This window comes from Budorcas taxicolor, chromosome 22 (assembly GCF_023091745.1).
Source record: "Budorcas taxicolor isolate Tak-1 chromosome 22, Takin1.1, whole genome shotgun sequence".
Lineage (NCBI taxonomy): Eukaryota > Metazoa > Chordata > Mammalia > Artiodactyla > Bovidae > Budorcas > Budorcas taxicolor.
In genome coordinates this window covers 33,162,165-33,187,456 of record NC_068931.1, presented here as the reverse complement: position 1 = coordinate 33,187,456, position 25,292 = coordinate 33,162,165, and the positions used below count along the sequence as shown (strand labels likewise).

Below are 25,292 nucleotides of genomic sequence, written 5' to 3'. Positions count from 1 at the left end.
AGTTTTAGGTAGTCATCTTTAGAGGGTATTGACTAAAATTTCAAGTTCAGTTTGTGATTCATTCAAAGCTAATTTTTAATTGAGGGTGTTTTCTCCTCAACTAATGTTATAATCAGGTTCCAACCCTCACATCTCAGTTGCATGCACCAAAGGAATGAACCCTAATATGGGTCCTTCCTGAAGGCAGATGACTGTAAAGTGGCTTTTCACATTATTTACCTGGAGTGGTGTTTTATGCCTTTAGTAATTTTTTTTTTTATAAATAACTTTGTTGTTTTTGTTCCTGTTGTTCAGTTGCTAAGTCCTGCACAACTCTTTGTGAGCCCATGGACTGTAGCACGCCAGGCTCCTCCGTCCTCCACTCTCTGGGAGCTTACTCAAATTCAAGTCATTTGAGTTGGAGATGTTATCCTACTATCTCATCCTCTGCTGCGCCTTTTTCTTGTTGCCTTCAACCTTTCCCAGCATTAGAGTCTTTTCCAGTCAGTTGGCTCTTTGCATCAAGTAGCTAAAGTATTGGAACCTCGGCTTCAGCATCAGTCCTTCCAATGAACACCCAGGACTGATCTCCTTTGTGATGGACTGGTTGGATCTCCTTGTAGTCTGAGGGACTCTCAAGAGTCTTCTCCAACACCACAGTTCAAAAGCATCAATTCTTAGGCACTAAGCCTTCTTTATGCTCCTGCTTTCACATCTGTACATGACTCCTGGAAAAACTGTAGCTTTGGCTAGATGGACCTTTCGTTGACAAAGTGATGTCTCTGCTTTTTAATACACTGTCTAGACAGGGAGGCCTGGCGTGCTGTGCTTCATGGGGTCGCAAAGAGTCGGACACGACTGAGTGACTGAACTGAACTGAACTAGGTTTTTAACTTATATATATACAACTTACATAATGTAATAAGTTTTTAACTTACATTGTTTTGAAAATGGTAAGACACTAAAGTTTTGTGTGGGCTTTCATGTTCCCCATGAAGTGTTTCTATTATTGAGAATATTTGTCTTTGAGTTACAAGGCTCTTTGAGTTACAGCATTGTGTTGATAACAAAATAAAGCTAGGCTTAATGGAGGAAGCTAGAACTCCCAGGCTCAGAGTGTTGTGTAAATTTGGTCTTGGATTTTAGTGACTACTGTTCCATACTTCCTATGTGAAGTTATTCTGCCCAGTAAAATAATAGTTTTTTTGGAAAGAGTGTTGTTGTTCTTGGGTGTGATTTATCCATGTGTACTTTCTTCCCACCAAACAGGTTGATGTCCGAAAATCTACCCCCTCTATGGTTGATCGGCTTCAGAGGCAGATAATCATAGCTGACTGTCAAGTTTACCTGGCTGTGCTCTCGTTTGTAAAGCAAGAATTGTCAGGTATGCTAAAGCATTGTTTTTTTTAACAGTTTTTGCTATTCAGTGGACACATTTGGTAATACCCCACACTTTTCTTTTTTTTAGAACACCTTGTATTTCAGTCTTTGAAAACATGTGGCACCTGTTTGGGGCATAATTTTGACTTATTACTTGAGAAATTGATACCATGAGGGCTTAAGGTGAATTTAGTGGAATAGTTTTAGTTCCAAAATCGTTTTCATCCTCTTGTCTGCAGCTAGTCTGTCATACTTAGAGACATTACCTGTGCCTTAGATAGAGTGATAAATTGGCAGGGTTTTTTGGTGTGTGGGTGGGAATCAAGCTGCGATAATCACCCTTGAAAGTGAAATATAACCAGTTTGTTTCTCAGAAAATTGTTATTGAAAGCCTGAGCATGGACTAAAGATTTCCTAACATACTTGAATGACCAAAATTTTAACAACCCTTAATGAGGAGTATAAACTGATTCTTATTAAGTTTGCCCAAGACAAATTTTGTACAAGGATTTTGTAGCTTTGATATCTTCAGTGGTGGAGATTGGAATGGAGACTCTCAAGAGTTCACTGTATGATTAACTCTGATACTAGTTCTTCCTTTTATGTGGTTTTATATCTCTGTTGCTGATGGCAGATATCTCCCTCTTTGGAAGGTAGGGTCTACTTGAAAAAAATGAGTGTTCAATAAGGAAATCAACTATAAATCACAATGAGAAAAGCATTTTCTTCCAAACCCGAAGTGAAGAAGGGTTTGTTGCTGCTAAGTCATGACATGCATGTTTCTTGATCTGGACTACTGGCAGCCAATTTCCTTTTCTTTCCTCTCTGTCTCCATCTCATGCTTGAGGATGGTTTGTTTCTCTTTGGCTCAAGTAAAAAGGATTTAACTTTTATTGTGACCTCCTAAATGTGGACTTTCTAGAAATTATCTTTGTGGGCTTAAAAAAAAATTCAGAACCTAAAAGTTGACAGCTCTTTTATTCAGTAGGAATTTCTAGGCTTTCAAGCCAAGGAGACAGTGTCTCAAGTAATTCTGAGAAAACTGCTCCAAGGAGTTGAAGGAGGAGCCAGGTTATATAGAAGTTTTGCAACACAGAGCAGGTAGTCTGAACATCAAAAAATGATTGTTGATTAAAGGAAACCAGATAACCCAAGTTAAGGGATTAAATGCTTTTCTATATATGGGAAGATACAAGAGTCTGGGCTCACTGAAATCATTCTGTTGATATGCAGCTCAGCTATCTGGGGCCAGTATCCTGTTCTCACCTCCTGAGCTTCCTCAGGGCTCACTGTAGTGAGTGGCTGCAGTCTGATGACTGCTAGAGGGCAGGTATTCTTTCCTTCCTGAGTTCCCTCAGGACTCACCAGCTTACCATTTGTGTTGGGGAGGCAGGGAGGGAGACAGGTTCTTCCATACCACCCGAGGAAGGAACCTGCACTGTTACTTGGAGGTGATGCTGCAGAACAGCGAAGTGTCTAAAGTACAGGTGTAATGAGGTTTTTAGCCAAGAGCACTCCAGTGGTATCATAGAGACTGCCAGTGGTAGTTCAGGAATGCAGTAGAGGATTTGACACTACCTGTGGGATAAGTTGGATTCAGATGGTGCTTGCATTTATTCGTTCAGCTGATAATAGATGCTAATTGGAAAAGACCCTGATACTAGGAAAGAATGAAGGCAAAAGGAGAAGGGGTCAGCAGAGGATGAGATGGTTACATAGCATCACTGACTCAATGGACATGAGTTTGGGCAAACTCCAGGAGATAGTGAAGGACAGGGAAGCTTGGGGTGCTGCAGTCCATGGGGTTGCAGAGACAGACCCGACTGAGCAACTAAACAGCAGCAAAGATGCTGCGCCCTCATTACTGTGTGATTGACTCTATTTAATGAACAAAATAATACACGTTTCTTGCCATCCAGACTAGTAAAGTGAAAGTGTTGGTCACTCAGTCGTATCTGACTCTGTGCGACCCCATGGACTGTAGTCACTAGGCTCCTCTGTCCATGGAATTCTCCAGGCAAGAATATTGGAGTGGGTAGCCATTCCCTTCTTCAGGGATCTTCCTGACCCAGGGATGGAACCAGGGTCTCCTGCATTGCAGGCAAATTCTTTACCGACTAAGCTACCCAGGAGGCCCCAAAACAGACCTCAAACAAGGAATTTAAGCCATGTGAAGAAAAACAAGTTGTCATGGTGGATAATAGTTTGTATTTTTTTTTCAAGTCATTCTTCAATATATTTATTATTAGTGTAGGAAAATGATTTCAAATGCTTATTTTTTTTCATGCTTCTCTTTATAGCATATATAAAAGGTGGGTGGATCCTTAGGAAAGCCTGGAAGATTTACAATAAATGCTATCTGGACATCAACGCCCTTCAGGAGCTGTATCAGAAGAAGCTAACAGAAGAGGCATTGACTTCTGACGCTGCAAATGATAACCACATTGTGGCTGAAGGGGTGTCTGAGGAGTCTCTGAACAGACTGAAAGGTGCTGTGAGCTTTGGATACGGCCTTTTTCACCTTTGCATATCCATGGTGCCCCCAAACCTGCTCAAAATCATCAATCTGCTGGGTTTTCCTGGAGACCGCCTGCAGGGGCTTTCTTCACTGATGTATGCAAGCGAAAGTAAGGACATGAAGGCCCCTTTAGCTACGTGAGTAGCTATATTGCAATGCTTTGGTAGATAATATAGTTGAAAGTAAGTAAGCAACAATCAAAACCTTTATAGGAAACTTCAGGTAAAATCAATGCTTGGTTGGTTGACATGTTGCCATGCCTTTTATGTTTCAATGGAATGCCAAGGACCATGTTTTTGGTGATGTTGAGGAGTTAACTTTGGAAAACAGAGAAGGAAATGGCAACCCACTCCAGTATTCTTGCCTGGAGAATTCCATGGACAGAGGATTCTGGTGGGCTACAGTACATGGGGTTGCAAAGAGTCAGACATGAGTGAGTGACTAACTTCCTTTTGGAGAACAGAGCACTGTTCCTAAGTCCCATGAGTCCTGTATTTGATTTTTATTTATTCATTTTTTAATTTTTGTGAAAAGTCCCTCTTCTTCACCATTTTCTTATTAAAATTTATTTTTTTGATGAGTCCTGTATTTTAAGCAGGCAAAGTGATCATGATTTATAAGCATTTAAAAGCAGTGACCCTGACCAGTCACTGACATTTGTAATCCTGATTTTGGATTTCAGAGGATATAAATTTCATAAGGCTGTTCTGTGATTCTGAAATCTCTCATATCCTCATGTTGGATAATTTTTCTTGAGGACTCTAGTTGGTCCATTGGTCTCTTACTGTGGCCTGGATAGTCTGTGTTGTTCAACTAAATTGCGTTATATTGTATTGTTCAGACTTTAATTATAATTACTTAAATAGAAAAATGTGAAGAAGCTGATATAACCATCCAGAGCAAGGATTTATCCATTTAGTCATCAATTAAAAATTGTATTTTTTTTTTTTCAATCTGGTAAATGTCACCGACTCTATGGACGTGAGTTTGAGTAAGCTTCCGGAGTTGGTGAAGGACAGGGAAGCCTGGCGTGCTGCAGTCCATGGGGTCACAGAGAGTCGGACATGACTGCGTGACTGAACTGAACTAAAACATCTACTACTATTTGCAGTTTGAATGATTTTATGAAATACTGTTTGTGCTTCGATATTGCACCACTTGTCAGAATTTTTCCAAAAGATGCTGGTATCACAGAGAACCGTAGTGAGCTAGATTTCTACCTACGTCAGTATTGAGGAATTTGGATGTTAACTCCTAATTGTTTGGTAGTGACTGTAAAAAGGTCATTCCTTTTTCATTGTAAAAATATTCATGCCTTCCCAAACTCATTATATTATACTAACAGTGGTCCTTCATTAATTTGACTTAGCAGGTTTATAACTTGTGATAATATGTCTTTTGAAAAAACATTTTCTGAGAAAGGAATGAACTGAATTAAAAATAATGTGAATTAGTCTGATCTCCAGAAAAGGATCAAGTTTATGCACACAGGAAGCATATATTTACATAAAAACATTTGTTGTGTCGGTTACACGATTTTTGTCTTTTAAAGCCGATCCCAGTGACTCTGTTTTGTTTACCTAGTTTAACATGGCCTTTTTCTTGAAAGGGACAAGTTTGAAGTGAGAGAATTTTAAGTAACTTATTTGTTTGGTTTTCAAAGGCAGAGAAAGGGCCCTTCTTCTATTGCTGTAACTTATTTTCACTTAATTTTGTGTAATTTTGCTTATGTTTCCTGTATTTAAATTTAGGGTGTGAGGCTGACTTACAGTCTAACTTTTGTGAACACAAGGGAAAAACACTTTCCTTTTGTAAAAAGTAATGTGGAAAGTAATTATAAGGGGACAGTAAGTTCATGATCACCAGTCACCGTCTCTAATTTATGCATTGATGAGTACAGAGTAGAATTCAGAGATTTACATTAATGATGCCTTCAGCAATCCGTCTAGAAGCCTTAGAAGAACTGCGTGCTCCTGTCACCTTATTCTCTTCCCCTGGTGGGAGTATGCTGATTTATACATTGTGCTTGAAAGTTGTGGTTTTCCAAATATGGATCGAAATAACACGAGGAAAGATACAGAGTTTTACTTACTCAGGGACTGCTTAGCGAGTTTTCTGGAAGAAGCGTGTATGGGAGGAGCACAGGCTGCTTATTTTCGAGATTGGAAACACTGTCAGCAAAGTGCGCGTCTCTCACGGGTTCTGTCCCTCTTCTTCAGATTAGCGCTGCTCTGGTATCATACTGTGGTCCGCCCATTTTTTGCCTTGGATGGCAGTGATAACAAAGCCGGCCTGGATGAAGCGAAGGAAATTCTTCTCAAAAAAGAAGCTGCTTATCCAAACTCTTCCCTCTTTATGTTTTTCAAGGGACGCATACAACGACTAGAGGTACTGTGCCTTCTCCAGCTTTTTTAAAAATAAAGCCTCTTTCGCTTGAATCTCTAACTCTCATTCAGAAGGGGCTAGTTCCTAAGGAGCCAGAATGTCACAGGGCTGACATTCTGCGCCTTGCGTTCGTCATCGCTGTGGGAGCCTCTCCAAGGAACCTGGAGCGTTTATTCAGTTACTTACTGTCCGTAGCTATGGGTGAAGCAGGGCCGGGATCCCTCAGAGGTAAGACAAGATGCTGTGCCCTGAGCTGAAGACACGGGAGCCCTTGTGAATGTCTCAGTTAAAATACTAGGTTGGCTAAAACATTTGTTCGGGTTTTCCCATAAGATGTTATGTGAAAAACCCGAACAAGCTTTTTGACCAACCCAATACGATTTTTTTCCTTCTCTGGAGTTACCAATAGTCTATTTCCAAATGTTCATCCTGGCTGACAGTTGATTCATGCTCATGTTATTGCCTGAAATGTCAAGGACAGCAAAGACTCTGAAACAGTAGTAGTCCGTATTACTTTTTCATGCGCTTCATGTGGCTAGGTCCTATGCCAGGGGCTTTCACACACACCATCCCATTTAATCCTCAGAACAAGCCCAGGACAGAGAGAATGATCCCCTGCATTTAACAGGGAAGGTCAACAGGGTTCTGAACAGGCTTCATGTGACCTCTGAGCTCACCCAGCGAGCTAGGCTAGGCTTTCTCATTCCAGAAACACAACATACCCTGGCCTTTGAGGGGGTTCTGCTTCTCTCTGCACCTCTTTTTTTTTTTTTTTTTTTTTTTGTGGCTTCCCAGGTGGCTCAGTGATAAAGAATCTGCCTGCTAATGCAGGAGATATAAGAGACACGGTTCAGTCTCTGGGTTGGGAAGATCCCCTGGAGAAGGAAATGGCAACCCACTGGAGATTCCCATGGATAGAGGAGCCTGGCGGGCTACAGTTCATGAGGTTGCAAAGAGTCAGACATAACTGAGTATGTCTGAGTACTAGTATGTGCCCCTAATTGTACACAATCATCTACAGGAAGAACATACCATCTCAGTGCCTGCCTACCAATACCTGCACCTCTTTTTTTTATGTCAGCTTGCTTGAGGGCACAAGGAACTGAAGAAAAATGAAAATCTTTTTTAAAAAGTGTATTTATTTTTAACTGAAGGATAATTGCTGTACAGTGCTGTGTTGGTGTTTTCCATACAACAGCGTGAGTCGGCCATAGGTATACACATGTCCCCTCCCTCCTGAATCTCACTCCCACCTCCCACCACATCCCACCCCTCTAGGTCATCACAGAGCACCAAGCTGAACTCCTTGAGTCATATAGCAGCGTCCCACTAGCTATCTCTTTTACATACAGTAATGTATATATTTCAGTGCCAGTCTCTCAAAGTCTCTCTTTGCCGCACTGCATCCATAAGTCCACTCTCTATGTGTGAGTCTCTGTTCCTGCCCTGCAAATAGGTTCATCAGTATCATTTTTCTGGATTCCATATATATGCATTGATATGATATTTGCTTGTCTGATTTCACTCGGTATAACATTGACCTCACTAGAACTGACTCACACGAATTCGTTTTTATGACTGAGTAATATTCCATTGTATTTATGTATCACAACTTCTTTATCCATTCATCTGTCAGTGGACATTTAGGTTGCTTCCATGTCCTGGCTGTAGTAAATAGTGCTGCAATGAACATTGGGGTACATGTATCTTTTTTAATTATGGTAAAATGAAAATCTTTATAAGAACTGAATCACGCATGTGAAAAAAGGTGACTGTTAACACGATGTTCCACCCACATGCTCACTAGCAGCTACTCGTGCATTAGTGTGAGGTGTAATAACCTCTGCCCTCAGTTAACCAGGTGTCCACAACATAATCCACGCTAGAAGTCGGCCCCCTTCCCCCCGAAAAAAAGCCCACACGTGCTTGTGAAGATGTTTGCCTAGGAGTGTTTTCATAAGCACAGGAAGTGATTTTTTCACTAATTTCTTGTTGGCAGTAGAGGGTATGTTATTTCCCCAATAATGTCTCTCCTCAATGAAGTGTCTTCTTAAATCCAAGGACGCCTTACGTTTATATATGGAATCATATTTTAAAGATTATACTAATATTTACAACTGAAACAACACTAAAAGCTCCCCAGGATCAGACTTACATAAACCCATGTCCAAGTCATTTTTCTTCTCATTATTTTGACACCGTTTTTCTTTCAAGTCAGGCTCATGAGCCTTCAGTGACATTTCTCTTCTTTTCTCTTGCTTTCTTAAAAACGTAGTTTTGATAAGACTCCTGTGTGATCCAGTCTGCTGTTAGTGAATTGTTCTTTCAAGCTCAGGGTTAGGGCCCTATATGTGGGGAAGGATGTTCAGGCTATTCAGTTTCCCGTCTCCCTTGGGTCTGTGCAGGGGGAAATAAGCCTGTAGAAGGAAAATTTTAATTGACTCAGCCTTCTCACTTCAGTGGCCATTTCTAAAATGAAGAAAGCTGGGAACAGGGTAAATGCTTTCTTAGATGCATGATGCCTTTCCTTTAAGAAACTGACATTCTGAATAACTCTGAACATGACGAGACTAGGTTTAGTGTTCAAAGGAGACTTGCCTAGTGGGGTTGAGAGCCTGACATTTGCAGTTGTGTTCAGTGCAGCAGTGAGGCCAGGTGTTAGGCATGTCTAGATCTCTCTTGATCAGTGGATGCCCTTCCTTCTCTCCCTTGATCAATGAGTGCTCTAAATTGGGTTTTGAAACTGCTAAATAGAAATGCAAAAGTCAGGATTTATGTTTCATTGTGCTTTCCATAAGACCCTGATGCTGGGAAAGATTGAAGGCGGGAAGAGAAGGGGACGACAGAGGATGAGATGGTTGGATGGTATCGCTGACTCAGTGGACATCATTTTGAGTAAGCTCCGGGAGTTGGTGATGGGACAGGGAGGCCTGGCGTGCTGCAGTCCATGGTGTCGCAAAGAGTTGGACACGACTGAGCGACTGAACTGATGCTTTCCATTTTCATTAATTTTTCAGCTGGTGCTCTGGGACAACCCAGAGGGATAGGGTTGGGAGGGAGGTGGGTGGGGGGTTTAGGATGGTGGGGCACATGTACCATCATGTGCATGGCAAAACCCACCACAATATTGTAAAGTAGCCTCCAATTAAAATAAGTTAATTAAAAAAAAACAATGCTTATCTTGTAGTGAAAACTAGTAACTTCTTTTTTTATAAAAGAACTTTTATTTTGAAAAACAGTTATTTATGTTTATTTGGCTTCCTTAAGTCTTAGTTGTGGCACATATGAAGCGGTATCTTCGTTGAGTCATGTGGCTTCGTCTTTCATTGTAGCTCACAGGCTCCAGAGCGTGTGGGCTCAGTAGCTGTATGCGTGAGCTTAGTTGCTCCCCAGCATGTGGGATCTTAGTTCCCCGACCAGGGATTGAACCCACATCCTGTGTATTGCAAGGTGGGTTCCTAACCACTGGACCACCAAGGAAATCCCTAATAACTTCTTTTCCCCGAAAAAACTCAATTTAGCATGATTTTACCTTGTCCACAAATCATCTCTGGTAGGGACTGAGTGAAAACTCACTCTGAGTGCTCACTCGTTGTCATTGGGTTGGTTCTAGAAATGAGGAAGCCACAGCATCATCAAAGGGTCTTATAAGCATGATTTGGGAAGGCACATACTGCTGCTGCTGCTGCTGCTAAGTCGCTTCAGTCGTGTCCGACTCTCTGCGACCCCATAGACGGCAGCCCACCAGGCTCCCCCGTCCCTGGGATTCTCCAGGCAAGAACACTGGAGTGGGTTGCCATTTCCTTCTCCAATGCATGAAAGTGAAAAGTGAAAGTGAAGTGGTACCCCCAGCAGATGTTCAGTCTCTTTCACAGTAGCTCATTGGGATCTGAGTACCAGTGGTAGACTTCAGAGCTCCTCTGTCATGGAGCAGTTTGCTTATGCAGCTGATACTTGGTTTTAAGGAAAAAAAGGCTGAAAGATCCGTTCCCACTCTTGATTGGTGAGCTGAAGCCTGAGGGTCTAGTGAAATGTGATTGTTTCAGTTTGGCTCTTCCTGAAGGCTTACAGAATAAGAGAATTTTAGGGCTAACTTGAGATATTATTGGCATTTTCTTCATGGCATCCAGATACTGGTGTTTCATTAATCTTTCCAAACAATCATGTAGCTAGGTATCAGATGGTGGCATCCTTCATTTACTGATGAATTGCTCAGAGAGGCTGTGACATAGCTCTTCTCAGACGCTTATTGCAAGGCCTTTAAGCTCCCAAGTCAGTTTATGAAAACTCATAGGATTCAGTTGACAAATTTGCTTGCAGAAAATCTTTTTCCTTTTCAGTGAGCATCTGGGTTAGAGATAAGGCTTCTTGAGATCTTTTTTTTTTTTTAAATTGGAAGATAGTTGCTTTACAATGTTGTGTTGGTTTCTGCCATACAACCACATGAATTAGCCACAAGTACACATATGTCCCCTCCCTCTGGAACCTCCCTCCCACCCCCCACCCTTGAGGTCTTTTTATCCATGAGCTTCTAGGGAACATGGTCTGGGGGCTCCTAATTTTGGCAGGTACGTCATGTGACCTGGACTTCACTTCTTTGGTGACTCAGAACTTCCAGTTGTTTGAACAGCTGCTTCTGTGCCAGCTTGCTTTTGTCCAGGATGACCGACTCAACACCAGCTGATGTGTTCATTTTCTTTTATGTTATTTGCAAATCAGGTGCAGGTACCTACTCTCTACGTTTCATGAACAGCCTTCTACGTTGTTTGGGACAGTTTGAAATCCATGGGGAGGGTGATCTTGAGCACATCCACCCCATCCCACCACTGGCACAGCCCTTGTGGCCATGTCTTCATTATTCCGCTTTGTTGTGGTCTAACTCTACACAGCGGTGAAGTTCCACACCATCAGTGGTTCGTGGGGTCCTTATGCATCTTCAGGATGCCAAGCTCCTCTGCTCTTTGGGAGTCTGGGCCAGGTTGCAAGAAGAGCTTTCTTTCTTTGCCACCTTGGCTTCTCCCCGCTGTGTGTCTACAGTACCCCCACCTCCAGCCTCCTCCACCTTCTTGTCTTATCCTCCTTACCTGTCCTGTCTCTAGGCTTCTCCCATGTGACTTAGCATGTAGCCATGAAGAATACATGGGTTCACACAGTACTTGGTATGTGATAAACATTTTCCAAGTAGTGGAGTGATGGTTGTTGTTATTGAGTGTTTAAGCCTGGAAAGTTGTGTTACCAAATTTGCTCTCTTTTTAGGAGAAAGAACTTGTTTTGGTGTTGAGAGCTATCAATTGAGCTAGGCCTGTGATGGGCAAAATAAGTATGGAGGACTTAGAGCTACTGCAAAGTACCTGTATTTACTTTCCCCTGAATTTCCATAATGCACACCGCTGTTAGGAAGTGGACCCAGGGGTTATACAGCAATCTCCATTTTAAAATATAAGCTAATGGTTATTATTTTGAATTTTATATATTTTTCATCTCCTTAAACGTATGGTAGTGAAAAGCCCATTACCATCCAAGTGATTAATGAATATTTTTCTTGGTTATTTAAAATTATTAGGAACAAGTTACATTTCAGTAAACTTCCTATTTCTCTCTAGTCCTCTTTTTTTTTTAAAATAATATGGATTGGCACAATTCCCCTCTCCTCCCTTTTAATAATCTACTTAGTATGTAATATACAAATACATGTATTTGGTTTTATGTATATATACACACCTTACATGGTGTAACTACTTAGTTATGAAACTTATTTTTTAATATTAGTCTTTCTCTCATTGCTCAAATATTTGAATGACAGTTGATGGACATATTCTAAAGAAGTTACTTTATGCAGTTTTGGAACTATTTGTGAAACTGTCTTCCAAGCTTGCACCCATACTTTCTAAGTGTCCTGCATGCTGGCATGGAAAACCACAGGTTTTGTTCTTCAGGAGCAGAAATGGATCTCCCACGAAACTGGCGCTCAGTATGTTTTTATCGAATGGACTGATGAGTCTGTTGGCAGGAAGTCCGTTGATCAGGGTGAGTGATGGTGTTTCTTTAAGGGAGGAAGCTGGTCGTCAAGGACTGTCACCTTTTCTTATTGGCATCTCAGCCTGTTTCTACAGCCAACACAGAAGGTGATGATGCAAGAAGGTCTCAACATTTGGTGTCAGGGTACCAACTCAGATACTGAAGTCCTGATGGGCTGGCTAAAGAAGCATGACTCTAAAGAAATACATTTACCGGAACTAAAAAAATAAGAAAGATCATGGCATCCAGTCCCATCACTTCATGGGAAATAGATGGGGAAACAGTAGAAACAGTGTCAGACTTTATTTTTGGGGGGCTCCAAAATCACTGCAGATGGTGACTGCAGCCATGAAATTAAAGGACGCTTACTCCTTGGAAGAAAAGTTATGACCAGCCTAGATAGTATATTCAAAAGCAGAGACATTACTTTGCCGACTAAGGTCCGTCTAGTCAAGGCTATGGTTTTTCCTGTGGTCATGTATGGATGTGAGAGTTGGACTGTGAAGAAGGCTGAGCACTGAAGAATTGATGCTTTTGAACTGTGGTGTTGGAGAAGACTCTAGAGAGTCCCTTGGACTGCAAGGAGATCCAACCAGTCTATTCTGAAGGAGATCAACCCTGGGATTTCTTTGGAAGGAATGATGCTAAAGCTGAAGCTCCAGTACTTTGGACACCTCATGGGAAGAGTTGACACATTGGAAAAGACTCTGATGCTGGGAGGGCTTGGGGGCAGGAGGAGAAGGGGACGACAGAGGATGAGATGGCTGGATGGCATCATGGACTTGATGGACGTGAGTCTGAGTGAACTCCGGGAGATGGTGAGGGAGGCCTGGCGTGCTGTGATTCATGGGGTTGCAAAGAGTTGGACATGACTGAGCCACTGAACTGAAAAAAGTAAGTGGGTGTGGTTGAGGTCTCTGCTCGTTGCTGGAGGGCTGAGCCTCTGCACTCCCCGAGCTCAGGCGGCCGGGGTCTGTGCTGTGACAGCCCCTCATGGTCACAGTGATGACGGCCTTGCTCCATGAGAACCAAGGGGGAGTGTGCGCAGGGCCTCAAGGCGACAGCCTGCTTGGGTTTGTACTCCCCCTACCAGCCCTTGCTTCCGACAAGAGTGTGTGACAGGATGTGGTTTCTTTTCCCCGTGAGCAGTGCCCACAGGGACGGCTTTGATGGTTGCCCTTGACTTTGTCACCCTGGCGCTCCGTCGCCTTACTTTCTGTTACCTGTGTGGTTCTGTCTGTGTGAAAGGCCTTTACGCTTCTGCCCCATCAGTCCGTCTCTGGACCTTCCTCCCACTCATTATTTCAGGCTGCAGTTCTTTCTCTCTGTACTTCTATTGATGACAGTTAATTGTTTCACTGTTGCGCCTCAGAATAAATGAGAGGTCTGTGTTGCTTTTTTTAGCCCCTCCGCTCATGATTGTGGCGGGGACAGAAAAGTGAAGGTTGATCCCCTTGGTGATTAATTTATCAGACAGAGACAAGAGGCAGGAGGGCTGCAGGGAACTTGGAACTTAGGGGCCAGAGCAGAAATGGCAAACCCAGGGGGGCCTGTGCCCAGGCACCCGTCTTGGGGACATATGACTAACCAGAGCTGTTGGGTGGCAGCGTTGACGAGCAAGCCTGCCTCTTGTATCTGAACAGCACGCCTTGCCAGCATGAGGTAATGTTGTTATTTATAGGATCAGGAAAAAGGCAATGCAGGAAGAGAAGTAATTCCCCAGGGTTCTATTAATTGTAGTCTTCTCTTCCGATCTCTGTGGCTCTCGTTATGACTTCAGGCACCAGGAGGTAGGGCAGCCATTTATTCTTAGGACACAGAGTGAGAGATGGGTTTAATCTGATGTAGGAGAGGTGGAGGATCAATTTGTCTTCACTTTCCAGTGTGATAAATCCAGTGTGTGGTTTAATGACTGTTCACTGAAATGAGATGATGATAACCCAAATTGCTAATAGGTTAAATGCATTTGCTCTTCTTTTATCTCAACCCTTACAGGCCGTTGGGTTGAAAAGCCAGTAGAAGGTTAACACCGATTTATATCCCCAAGCTCATTAAATGTGCATAAGAGGATGAGCTTTGCCTTGCTTACACGGGCCCTGGTCCTAAGGGCAGGGGTTAAAGGCAGGGTCTATTGTTAGGTGTCCTTGACAGCGATGCTGCTAAACCGATTCCACTGCTCAGCGGCAGTAATGCTGAGTCACGTGCAAGTGGGTTGTCACATCATGTCCTAATGCTTGCTGCACGTGACAAGGGGGCGCCTCTCTTTAAAACACGTACATAATAGTTTATTTTAAGATGTTAAGCAACTTCATAAAAATAGCCCAGCAATAATTAAGATGTTTTGCTTCAAGTTGGTTTGTGATGTGTAATGTATATATATGAAACTTCAGGCAGTTTTGCTTACAAATCTAGTGTTTACGTATTTGAAGATAGTTTTTATAGTTAAGTGCTATGGAAACTACGTAGATTTCCATGGTTACTAATTTGATTTTTCCATTGTTGGGATATTTGACAGTTGTTATATACCTGTGATTTCCCAGCATTTCTCTGTGATAGAAAAGACCATGTATTATCTTAGCATATTTTAACTTTTTATTTTCTTGAATTATTTCCTTTGGTTATAGCTTCAGTGGTATCATTGTTTGAATCACAGTTCACACTTTGTAACTTTTACTGAATGATGAAAGGTGATGCTCAAGGAATAGTGAGTCAGTTTAATCATTTATTATTTTGTACATGGTATCAGCAGCAGTGTCTCAAATATTACTGATAAGACCTTCTGTTTATATATCAGAAGACTCCATACTGCTAAGATGGCAATACTCCCTTGATTGTTTTAGCTGTTTCAGGTTCCTTGAATTTAGTATCAGTTTGTACATTTCTGCGAAAAAGCACACTGTGATTTTGATAGGGATTGCACTAAATGTGTAACACAGTCTTGGAAACAAAGAACAAAATTGGAAGATGTGTACTTCATAATCTCAGCTGTATTGATAGTATTTACTATTAAAAATGTACATGAAAGAATATATGCAAATGACCAAGAACATGAAAAGATGCTCATCATCATTATTATGAAGAAATGCAAATCAAAGCCAAGTGAGATGCTGTCTCACATCCACCAGAGTAGATACAATAAAGACCACCCAGTAAGAAGAGAGGCATGTGGAGAAATTGGAACCCTCATTCATTGCTGGTGGGAATGAAAAACAGTATAGCCGCTTTGGAAAGCAGTTTGGTGGTCAGTCAATCAACACGGATTGATTATATGACCCAGAAGTTCCACTCAAGAGAGATGAAAACATATGTCCATATTATTCATAACTTAGCAAAAAAGTGCAAACAACTCAAATGTCTGTCAACTGATGAAGGATAAATAAATATGTATCCATACGGTGGAATAACTTTCAGCAATTGAAAAAAAGACTGAAGTACTGACACGTGCTACAGCATGGATGAACCTTGGAGACACCTTTAGTGAAAAAGCCAAGTCACGCAAGAACATACATCATGCGGTTTTATGTAGATGAAGTCCCCAGAGGATGCAGATAGCTTACTTGGGGATGGGTGGGGAGAATACAGAGCAACTGTTAATAGGTACAGTATTTCTTTTGGGGTTGATGAAAGTATCCTAAACATATGTTGTAGTAATGATTGTGCTCAGTTCAGTTCAGTCACTCAGTCCTGTCCAGCTCTTTGCGACCCCCTGAATCGCAGCACACCAAGCCTCCCTGTCCATCATCACCATCTCCCGGAGTTCACTCAGACTCATGTCCATCAAGTCGGAGATGCCATCCAGCCATCTCATCCTCTGTCGTCTCCTTCTCCTCCTGCCCCCAATCCCTCCCAGCATGAGAGTCTTTTCCAATGAGTCAACTCCTCACGTGAGGTGGCCAAAGTATTGGAGTTTCAGCTTTAGTATCAGTCCCTCCAATAAACACCCAGGACTGATCTCCTTTAGAATGGACTGGTTGGGTCTCCTTGCAGTCCAAGGGACTCTCAAGAGTCTTCTCCAACACCACAGTTCAAAAGCATCGATTCTTCAGTGCTCAGCTTTCTTCACATCCACACATGACTACTGGAAAAACCATAGCCTTGACTAGACTGACCTTTGTTGGCAAAGTAATGTCTCTGCTTTTGAATATGCTGTCTAGGTTGGTCATAACTTTCCTTCCAAGGAGTAGTGTCTTTTAATTTCATGGCTGCAGTCACCATCTGCAGTGATTTTGGAGCCCAGAAAAATAAAGTCAGCCACTGTTTCCCCATCTATTTGCCATGAAGTGATGGGACCAGATGCCATGATCTTCGTTTTCTGAATGTTGAGCTTTAGCCCAACTTTTTCACTCTCCTCTTTCACTTTCATCAAGAGGCTTTTTAGTTCCTCTTCACTTTCTGCCATAAGGGTGGTGTCATCTGCATATCTGGTGTCATCTGCATATTCTCCTGGCAATCTTGATTCCAGCTGGTGCTTCTTCCAGCCCAGCGTTTCTCATGATGTACTCTGCATCTAAACAGGGTAACAATATACAGCCGTGACGTACTCCTTTTCCTATTTGGAACCAGTCTGTTGTTCCATGTCCTGTTCTAGCTGTTGCTTCCTGACCTGCATATAGGTTTGTTGCTTCCTGACCTGCATATAGGTTTCTCAAGAGGCAGGCCAGGTGGTCTGGTATTCCCATCCCTTTCAGAATTTTCTGCAGTTTATTGTGATATACAGTCAAAGGCTTTGGCATAGTCAATAAAGCAGAAATAGATGTTTTTCTGGAACTCTGTTCCTTTTTCCCTGATCCAACGGTTGTTGGCAATTTGATCTCTGGTACCTCTGCCTTTTCTGAAACCAGCTTGAACATCTGGAAGTTCACCATTCACGTATTGCTGAAGCCTGGCTTGGAGAATTTTGAGCATTACTTTACTAGCGTGTGAGATGAGTGCAATTGTGTGGTAGTTTGAGCATTCTTTGGCATTGCCTGTCTTTGGGATTGGAATGAAAACTGACCTTTTCCAGTCCTGTGGCCACTGCTGAGTTTTCCAAATGTGCTGGCATATTGAGTGCAGCACTTTCACAGCATCATCTTCCAGGATTTGAAATAGCTCAACTGGAATTCCATGACCTCCACTAGCTTTTAGTGTTTGTAGTGATGCTTTCTAAGGCCCACTTGACTTCACATTCCAGGATGTCTGGCTCTAGATGAGTGATCATGCCATCGTGATTATCTGGGTCGTGAAGATCTTTTTTGTACAGTTCTTCCATGTATTCTTGCCACCTCTTCTTAATATCTTCTGCTTCTGTTAGGTCCATACCATTTCTGTCCTTTATCAAGCCCATCTTTGCATGAAATGTTCCCTTGGTGTCTCTAATTTTCTTGAAGAGATCTCTAATCTTTCCCATTCTGTTGTTTTCCTCTATTTCTTTGCATTGATCGGTGAAGAAGGCTTTCTTATCTCTTCTTGCTATTCTTTGGAACTCTGCATTCAGATGTTTATATCTTTCCTTTTCTCCTTTGTTTTTCACTTCTCTTTTCACAGCTATTTGTAAGGCCTTCTCAGACAGCCATTTTACTTTTTTGCATTTCTTTTCCATGGGGATGGTCTTGATCCCTGTCTCCTGTACAGTGTCACGAATCTCATTCCATAGTTCATCAGGCACTCTATCAGATCTAGGCCCTTAAATCTATTTCTCATTTCCACTGTATAATCATAAGGGATTTGATTTAGGTCATACCTGAATGGTCTAGTGGTTTTCCCTACTTTCTTCAATTTAAGTCTAAATTTGGCAATAAGAAGTTCATGATCTGAGCCACAGTCAGCTCCTGGTCTTGTTTTTGTTGACTGTATAGAGCCTATCCATCTTTGGCTGCAAAGAATATAATCAATCTGATTTCATTGTTGACCATCTGGTGATGTCCATGTGTAGAGTCTTCTCTTGTGTTGTTGGACTCTATGAATATACTAAAAACCACTGAATTGTATACTTTGTGAATTTTGTAATACTTGAATTATATCTCAATAAAAATGCTTCCAAAGCGTGTTACTGTGAGGGTATTTTCAGTAGGAGTGTATATTCTTTTTACCTTTGGATATAATCTGTTGATCTAGTCAAGTTTGACTTTTGAGTAAGAAATGTTTTTATTTAATCAAATTCTCATGTCTAATATAATCATAAGTTACGTTTGTCATATATTTCCCCTTTTCTATTACTGTCATTTTGAGAACAGTCTTTACATTTTATTGTGAAAATTTGAAAATTGAAACATACATGCTTTTGTTACAGCAGATTTCATTTCTTCAGAAATAATGTTTGCCTTCTCAAACTGGGACACATGGACTATTTTTTCTTCATATTGTAAAATGATATTTTAAAACCTCATATTCCCATACCCCTTTGCATGTGCAGATGGCTGTTAATTCTGATGCCTACTAGATTCAGGAATATTAACATTTTAAAAATTATTATTAAAGTGTAGTTGATTTACAATGTTGTGTTAGTTTCAGGTGTACAGCAAAGTGAATTAGTTATACAGATGCCTTCTTTTTTTAGATTCTTTTCCCATATCGGCCTTTACAGAGTACTGAGTAGAGTTCCCTGTGCTACATAGTAGATTCTTATTAGTTCCCTGTCTTATATATAGTAGTGTGAATATGTCAGTCCCAGTTTATACATCCCTGCCCCCTACCCTCCGGAAACTATAAGTTTGTTTTCAATGTCTGTGACTCTACTTTTGTTTTGTAAATAAGTTCTTTTGTACCCTTTTTAGGTTCCATGTATAAACAATATCGTACATTTATCTTTTTGTGTCTGTCTTGCTTCACTCAGTTGGATAATCTCTAGGTCCATCCAAACATTGTTTTATTTAAGGTTGGTTATCTTCTTGTTATTGAACTAAATCCTTAAGATAGGTGGAATCTATTTTTGATTTATCTTTATTTTCTACCTATTATAGATGTTTTAAAATGAAAATTAAGTGGCGCTGACAATTGTGGTTCTGTGTCTTAGCTATAACAAATACATGACCATTGCCTTTGAAAATATATATTAGTATGTTTATACTTCTGTTTCTGTATAGTTATCAGTTTGTCAGGTTCTGTGTATTATAAGGAAATTTTAATATTTGTATTTCTTCCTCATTTCTGATGGTATCTCTTCATTTACTCATGTCACCCTTTATGTCTCATTACTTTATATTTTTTACATACATCTGTATATACTAAACAGAGGTTCAAGTGAAGTAAGTATGTGTACATGTACATAGTTATTTTGGATTAAGGAGGAACTAGAATTCAGGCCTTCTGTCTCAATCCAATTCTCTTTTTAGCTTTTATTTGCTAATAAGTTATATATATGTGTTATATATTTTATATATATTCTAAATGTAATGTTATGTATATGTAATAATAGTATATGTAGCTTACTAGCAAATAACATCTATTTAAATATTATTATGGACTACAGGAAGATCCAGCCAGTCCATTCTAAGGGAGATCAGTCCTGGGTGTTCATTGGAGGGACTGATGCTAAAGCTGAAACTCCAGTACTTTGGCCACCTCATGAGAAGAGTTGACTCATTGGAAAAGACCCTGGTGCTGGGAGGGATTGGGGGCAGGAGGAGAAGGGGACAACAGAGGATGAGATGGCTGGATGGCATCACTGACTCGATGGACATGAGTTTGAGTAAACTCCGGGAGTTGGTGATGGACAGGGAGGCCTGGTGTGCTGCGATTCATGGGGTCGCAAATAGTCGGACACGATTGAGCAACTGAACTGAACTGAAATATTATTATAAATATCCAGGAGGGCTTATTCTTATTGGGCTTTAGAAATAAACTTACTATTTTAAAAAAATGAGTTGCTTAATAGAATATTTTTTTCTACATTTTGGAGAAGCAAGTCAGTTAAAATAATTAAACCATCATTAAACATTTGAAAGTTGTTTAATTGAAAGTTGAAACATTAACCATTTTTCAGTTGTTGTTAAGTACTGTTTTGAAATTAATTATTTAATAACTTCTTTTATTTCTTAAGTAATCTGAAGATGTCCACTTACTGTTACACTCATCTTAGTTTTATATTTTACTTTTTCTTATTTCCACATATTTTTAAGACATATGACTATATCCAGGCATGTAAATGTGATATTACTTTTTATTATTAGTGATGTTTTTATAAATTTTTATTCTCCTAATTTTATGATTGGACTTAAGAGTTTCATATTGGTTTTTATAGAGAGAGATTTGATTTTTTTTAATCAATTCATATTTTACTTTCACTTTATTTCTGGTTTTCCTTAATTTAGCTTGTTTTATAGTTCATTTTCTTAATATTTTATCATAACATATTTGTCTTATAAAAATTTTGAAATGTTAGTGTTCTTGTTTAGGGATTTGACTGTATCCCTTGAAATTCAGCCTGCATTTTGCTGGCTGAGTGTTTGGGAAGCTGTGATCCTGTGATGTAATAAGATACACATTGTAGCTGAGGGCTCAGATCTGGAGGCTGACTGCCCATGCTGAGTCCTGGCTCCTCCACTCTGGCCCAGCAGTCTAGATTTGTTGGTGGTGTTCAGTCGCTCGGTCGGTTATAACTCTTTGCAACCCCATGAACTGCAGAACGCCAGGCCTCCCTGTCCTTCACTGTCTCCGGGAGTTTGCTCAGATTCATGTCCATTGAGGCAGTGATGCTGTCTAACCATCTCATTCTCTGCCACTCCCTTCTCCTCCTGCCTTTAGTCTTTCCCAGCATCAGGGTCTTTTCCAGTGAGTCAGTTCTTTACATCAGGTGGCCAAAGTATTAGAGTTTCAGCTTCAGCATCAGTCCTTCCAATGAATATTCAGGGCTGATTTCCTTTAGGATGGACTGGTTGGATCTCCTTGCAGTCCAAGGGACTCTCAAGAGTCTTCTCCAACACCACAGTTCAAAAGCATCAATTCTTCGGCACTCAGCTTTTCTTTATCATCCAGCTCTCACATCCATACATGACCACTGGAAAAACCATAGCTTTGACTAGATGGACCTTTGTCAGCAACATAATGTCTCTGCTTTTAATATGCTGTCTAGGTTGGTCATAGCTTTTCTTCCAGAGAGCAAGCGTCTTTTAATTTCATGGCTGTAGTCACCATCTGCAGTAATTCTGGAGCCCCCCCACCCCACCCCCACCCCCCACCCCACCCCCCCCCCCCCGCCAAATAAAGTCTCTCACTATTTCCTTTGTTTCCCCATCTGTTTGCCATGAAGTGATGGGACCAGATGCCATGATCTTCAATTTTTGAATGTTGGGTTTTAGGCCAACTTTTTCACTCTCCTCTTTCACTTTCATCAGGAGGCCCTTCACTTTCTGCCATAAGGATGGTGCCATCTGCATTTCTGAGGTTATTGATACTTCTCCAGCAATCTTGCTTCCAGCTTGTGCTTCTTCCAGCCCAGAGTTTCTCATGATGTACTCTGCATATAAGTTAAGTAAGCAGGGTAACAATATACAGCCTTGACATACTCCTTTCCCAATTTGGAACCAGTCTGTCATTCCATGTCTGGTCCTAACTGTTGCTTCTTGACCTGCATACAGAGGTCAAGGTCTCAGGAGGCAGGTCAAGTGGTCTGGTGTTCCTATCTCTTTAAGAATTTTCCAGTTTGTTGTGATCCACACAGTCAAAGGCTTTGGCATAGTTAAGAAAGCAGAAATAGATGTTTTTCTGGAACTCTCTTGCTTTTTTGATGATACAACGGATGTTGGCAATTTGATCTCTGCTTCCTCTGCCTTTTCTAAATCCAGCTTGAACGTCTGGAAGTTCATGGTTCACATACTGTTGAAGCCTGGCTTGGAGAATTTTGAGCATTATTTTGCTAGCATGTGAGATGAGTGCAATTGTGCAGTAGTTTGAACATTCTTTGGCATTGCCTTTCTTTGGGATTAGAATGAAAACGGACCTTTTCCAGTCCTGTGGCCACTGCTGAGTTTTCCAAATGTGCTGGCACGTTGAGTGCAGTGCTTTCACAGCATCATCTTTTAGAATTTGAAATAGCTCAACTGGAATTCCATCACTTCCACTAGCTTTGTTTGCAGTGATGCTTTCTAAGGCCCACTTGACTTTGCATTCCAGGATGTCTGGCTCTAGGTGAGTGATCACACCATCATGGTTATCTGGGTCATGAAGATCTTTTTTTGTATAATTGTTCTGTGTATTCTTGCCATCTCTTCTTGATATCTTCTGCTTCTCTTAGGTCCCTACTATTTCTGTCCTTTATTGTGCCCATCTTTGCATGAAGTGTTCTGTTGGTATCTCTAATTTTCCTGAGATCTCTAGTCTTTACCATTCTATTGTTTTCCTCTATTTCTTTGCATTGATCACTGAAGAAGGCCAAGCTTTGAGAAATACAGAAACAGGCATGTAGGAAGGGCAAACAGGGTGTGGGTCACCCATGGTGCAACCATCATCTTCTGGGGAAGATGACCCAGGAGAGGGAATATTTGGATTGGCTCTTGAAGAGTCAGTAGGAGTTTCCAGATAGATATGAGAGCATGGTGCATGAGCCTGCATTCAAGCCTAGACCCAAGAAGAGGCCCCATGATGGGAACATCCAGGCTCAAGGGGGCTGGAGCGTTTGGTGGAGAGAGGCTGGTGGAGTTGGAGTGACCCTAGAAGCAACAGATGATCTGAATTCTTTCTCAATCCCACTCTCTGCTCTTATAGAGGAGTTTCTTATACATGTTACGTATATGAAGCATGTATTTTCGTTTGCTCTCAGAGTTGCATTTATGATTATGTTTGTTTTCATTTCTGCTTACTCTGGGGTAGATTTTTCCTTCAATTTGGATTGAAAAGATGACCACTGTATTTTAATTGTTTTTCTGCCATTTTTAAAGCAGGTTTGCATATCCACACAGGTGGCGTTCTACGTCTTTGTTCTCCCTCTCCTAAGGCCAGTGTCTGGCAAACTCCCATTGCTGGATTGCACAGAGCTAGTTTTAGGAAATAGTGTTCCCCACTTTACCTACCCCTGCCCAGAGCTCTTCTTTGAAATTCTGTGTTTTCTCGTAGTATTGCATTGAACTCTTCCGTTTTTCTTTATGCTTCTGGACTCTCAGCGTGTGTGCACACTGGTTTCCTCAGTCTGTGCATTTCTTTGTTTCTTGTGCTAGTCCTCATTTTTCTGTGGCTCTGGGAGTTTGTTGTCATTGTTTCAGAGCTTCAGGTTTTGACCTGTAGCATTGTAAAAAGGTCTTCCCTGGTGGCTCAAACGGTAAAGAGTCTGCCTGCCATGTGGAAGATCCCCTGGAGAAGGACATGGCAACCCACTCCAGTATTGCCTGGAGAATTCTGTGGACAGAGGAGCCAGGAGGGCTGCAGTCCATGGGGTCGCAAAGAGTTGGACACGACTGAGCAACTCACACACACACACGCACATGCACACACACACGCACACACACACACACACACACACACACACACACACAAACATACACACACACACTCTCTTTCTCTCTCTCTCTCTCTGTAGAAAGAGCCCTGGACTCAAAGTCTGAAGGTCTGGTTTTGGCTCTTTCATGAAGAATGAAAACCCTCTCTACTCCCACATGGTTGCTCACATGTCGATCAGTCTTGAAGAACAGTGAGACCTTGGTGAAGCCAGTCTTCTGGGGCTGTAGTCCTGTACCTGGAAAATCAGGAGGGTTGAAGTAAATCAGTGTTTTCCTGAAGCATCTTCCTTGGAGCACTGATTTGATGGACTAGTTAATAACATTTTCCATGAAAAGAGGTTTCATATCATTTAAATTAGGATATCCTGGGGCTTCTCGGAGAGTTTAGTGTTGCATCATGAGGGAGGTAGTCTGCATATCTGCTGTGTTCACCCAAGTTGCTTGACCAGGAGGATTCTTTTTCATATTGTAACCTGTGAGACATAGAAACATTCAGTATAACACACTTGAGAAACACTGCTATGGTGCCCTGCTCAGTCATGTCTGACTCTGCAATTCCATGGACTGTAGCCCACCAGGCTCCTCTGTCCATGAGATTTCCCAGGCAAGAATACTGGAGGGGGTTGCCATTTTCTCCTCCAGGGGATCTTCCCTACCCAGGGATTGAATTTGTGTCTCCTGCGTTGCAGCAGGATTTTTTTTTTACCACTGAGCCACTAGGAAGTCCTTGAGAAACACTAGGCTACATCATTTTTAAGATTTCTTTCAGCTTACGAGTTGCATGCTTCTGTGAATATACTAAAAGCCACTGAATTGTACACTGAATTTCCTTTAAAAGGAAAGAATTTTCTCAAAGCTGTTACATAAAACTTTTTTTCATGGTTCTTGAATTTTCAGAACTGTGACTACCTGGCATTTCTGCCTTTTACAATGTATTTTTTAATTCCTCTTTGGAAAAACCCATATACCAGCTTGTCCATTTGACAGCCTTTACAGAGAAGGTCATTCAGTTCTAGGAAAAGTTTTCAAAGTCACTTTCCTAATTATGGCTTTTATTTGTTCCTCTCATTTAAGTCTCTGTGGATATTAATCCCCTCCATCAGTTTCCCAGGTTTTCCTGTTTATCTTGAATTTCCTGTTTTATTCTGTGTAGGGTGTGACTCTCTGTAGACTTTTTTTTTTCTTTAACTTTATTTTACTTTACAATACTGTATTGGTTTTGCCATACATTGACATGAATCCGCCATGGGTGTACATGAGTTCCCAATCCTGAACCCCCCTCCCACCCTATATCATCTCTCTGGATCATCCCCATGCACCAGCCCCAAGCATCCTGTATCCTGTATCGAACATAGACTGGTGATTCATTTCTTACATGATAGTATACGTTTCAAAAATATGGAACGCTTCACGAATTTGCATGTCATCCTTGCGCAGGGGCCATGCTAATCTTTTCTGTATCGTTCCAGTTTTAGTATATGTGCTGCCGAAGCGAGCGCTGTAGACTTGTTTTTATGTATTTCTATGGTCTTTGTTTTTCTGGGTTAATTCTTTGCATCATCATCTCCTTCACTTGTGTTGAAAATTCTTTGATAGCACCT

At 41.3% G+C, this 25,292-nt stretch overlaps 1 protein-coding gene and 1 non-coding gene across 3 annotated transcripts in view; one reads left to right on the top strand and one right to left on the bottom strand.

Moving 5' to 3' along the window:
* TTC39C (tetratricopeptide repeat domain 39C) overlaps window positions 1-25,292 on the top strand; it is a 100,661-nt gene that overhangs the window by 48,448 nt on the left and 26,921 nt on the right. For both annotated transcript variants that reach the window (XM_052660392.1, XM_052660393.1), the window contains exons 4-6: window positions 1,249-1,363; window positions 3,660-4,014; window positions 6,097-6,265. In XM_052660392.1, coding sequence (XP_052516352.1) covers window positions 1,249-1,363; window positions 3,660-4,014; window positions 6,097-6,265 — 639 coding nt within the window. The remainder of the gene's footprint in view (window positions 1-1,248; window positions 1,364-3,659; window positions 4,015-6,096; window positions 6,266-25,292) is intronic.
* LOC128067588 (U6 spliceosomal RNA) lies at window positions 25,084-25,190 on the bottom strand. Its single transcript, XR_008201401.1, has one exon. It is a non-coding gene; the product is annotated as a U6 spliceosomal RNA (small nuclear RNA).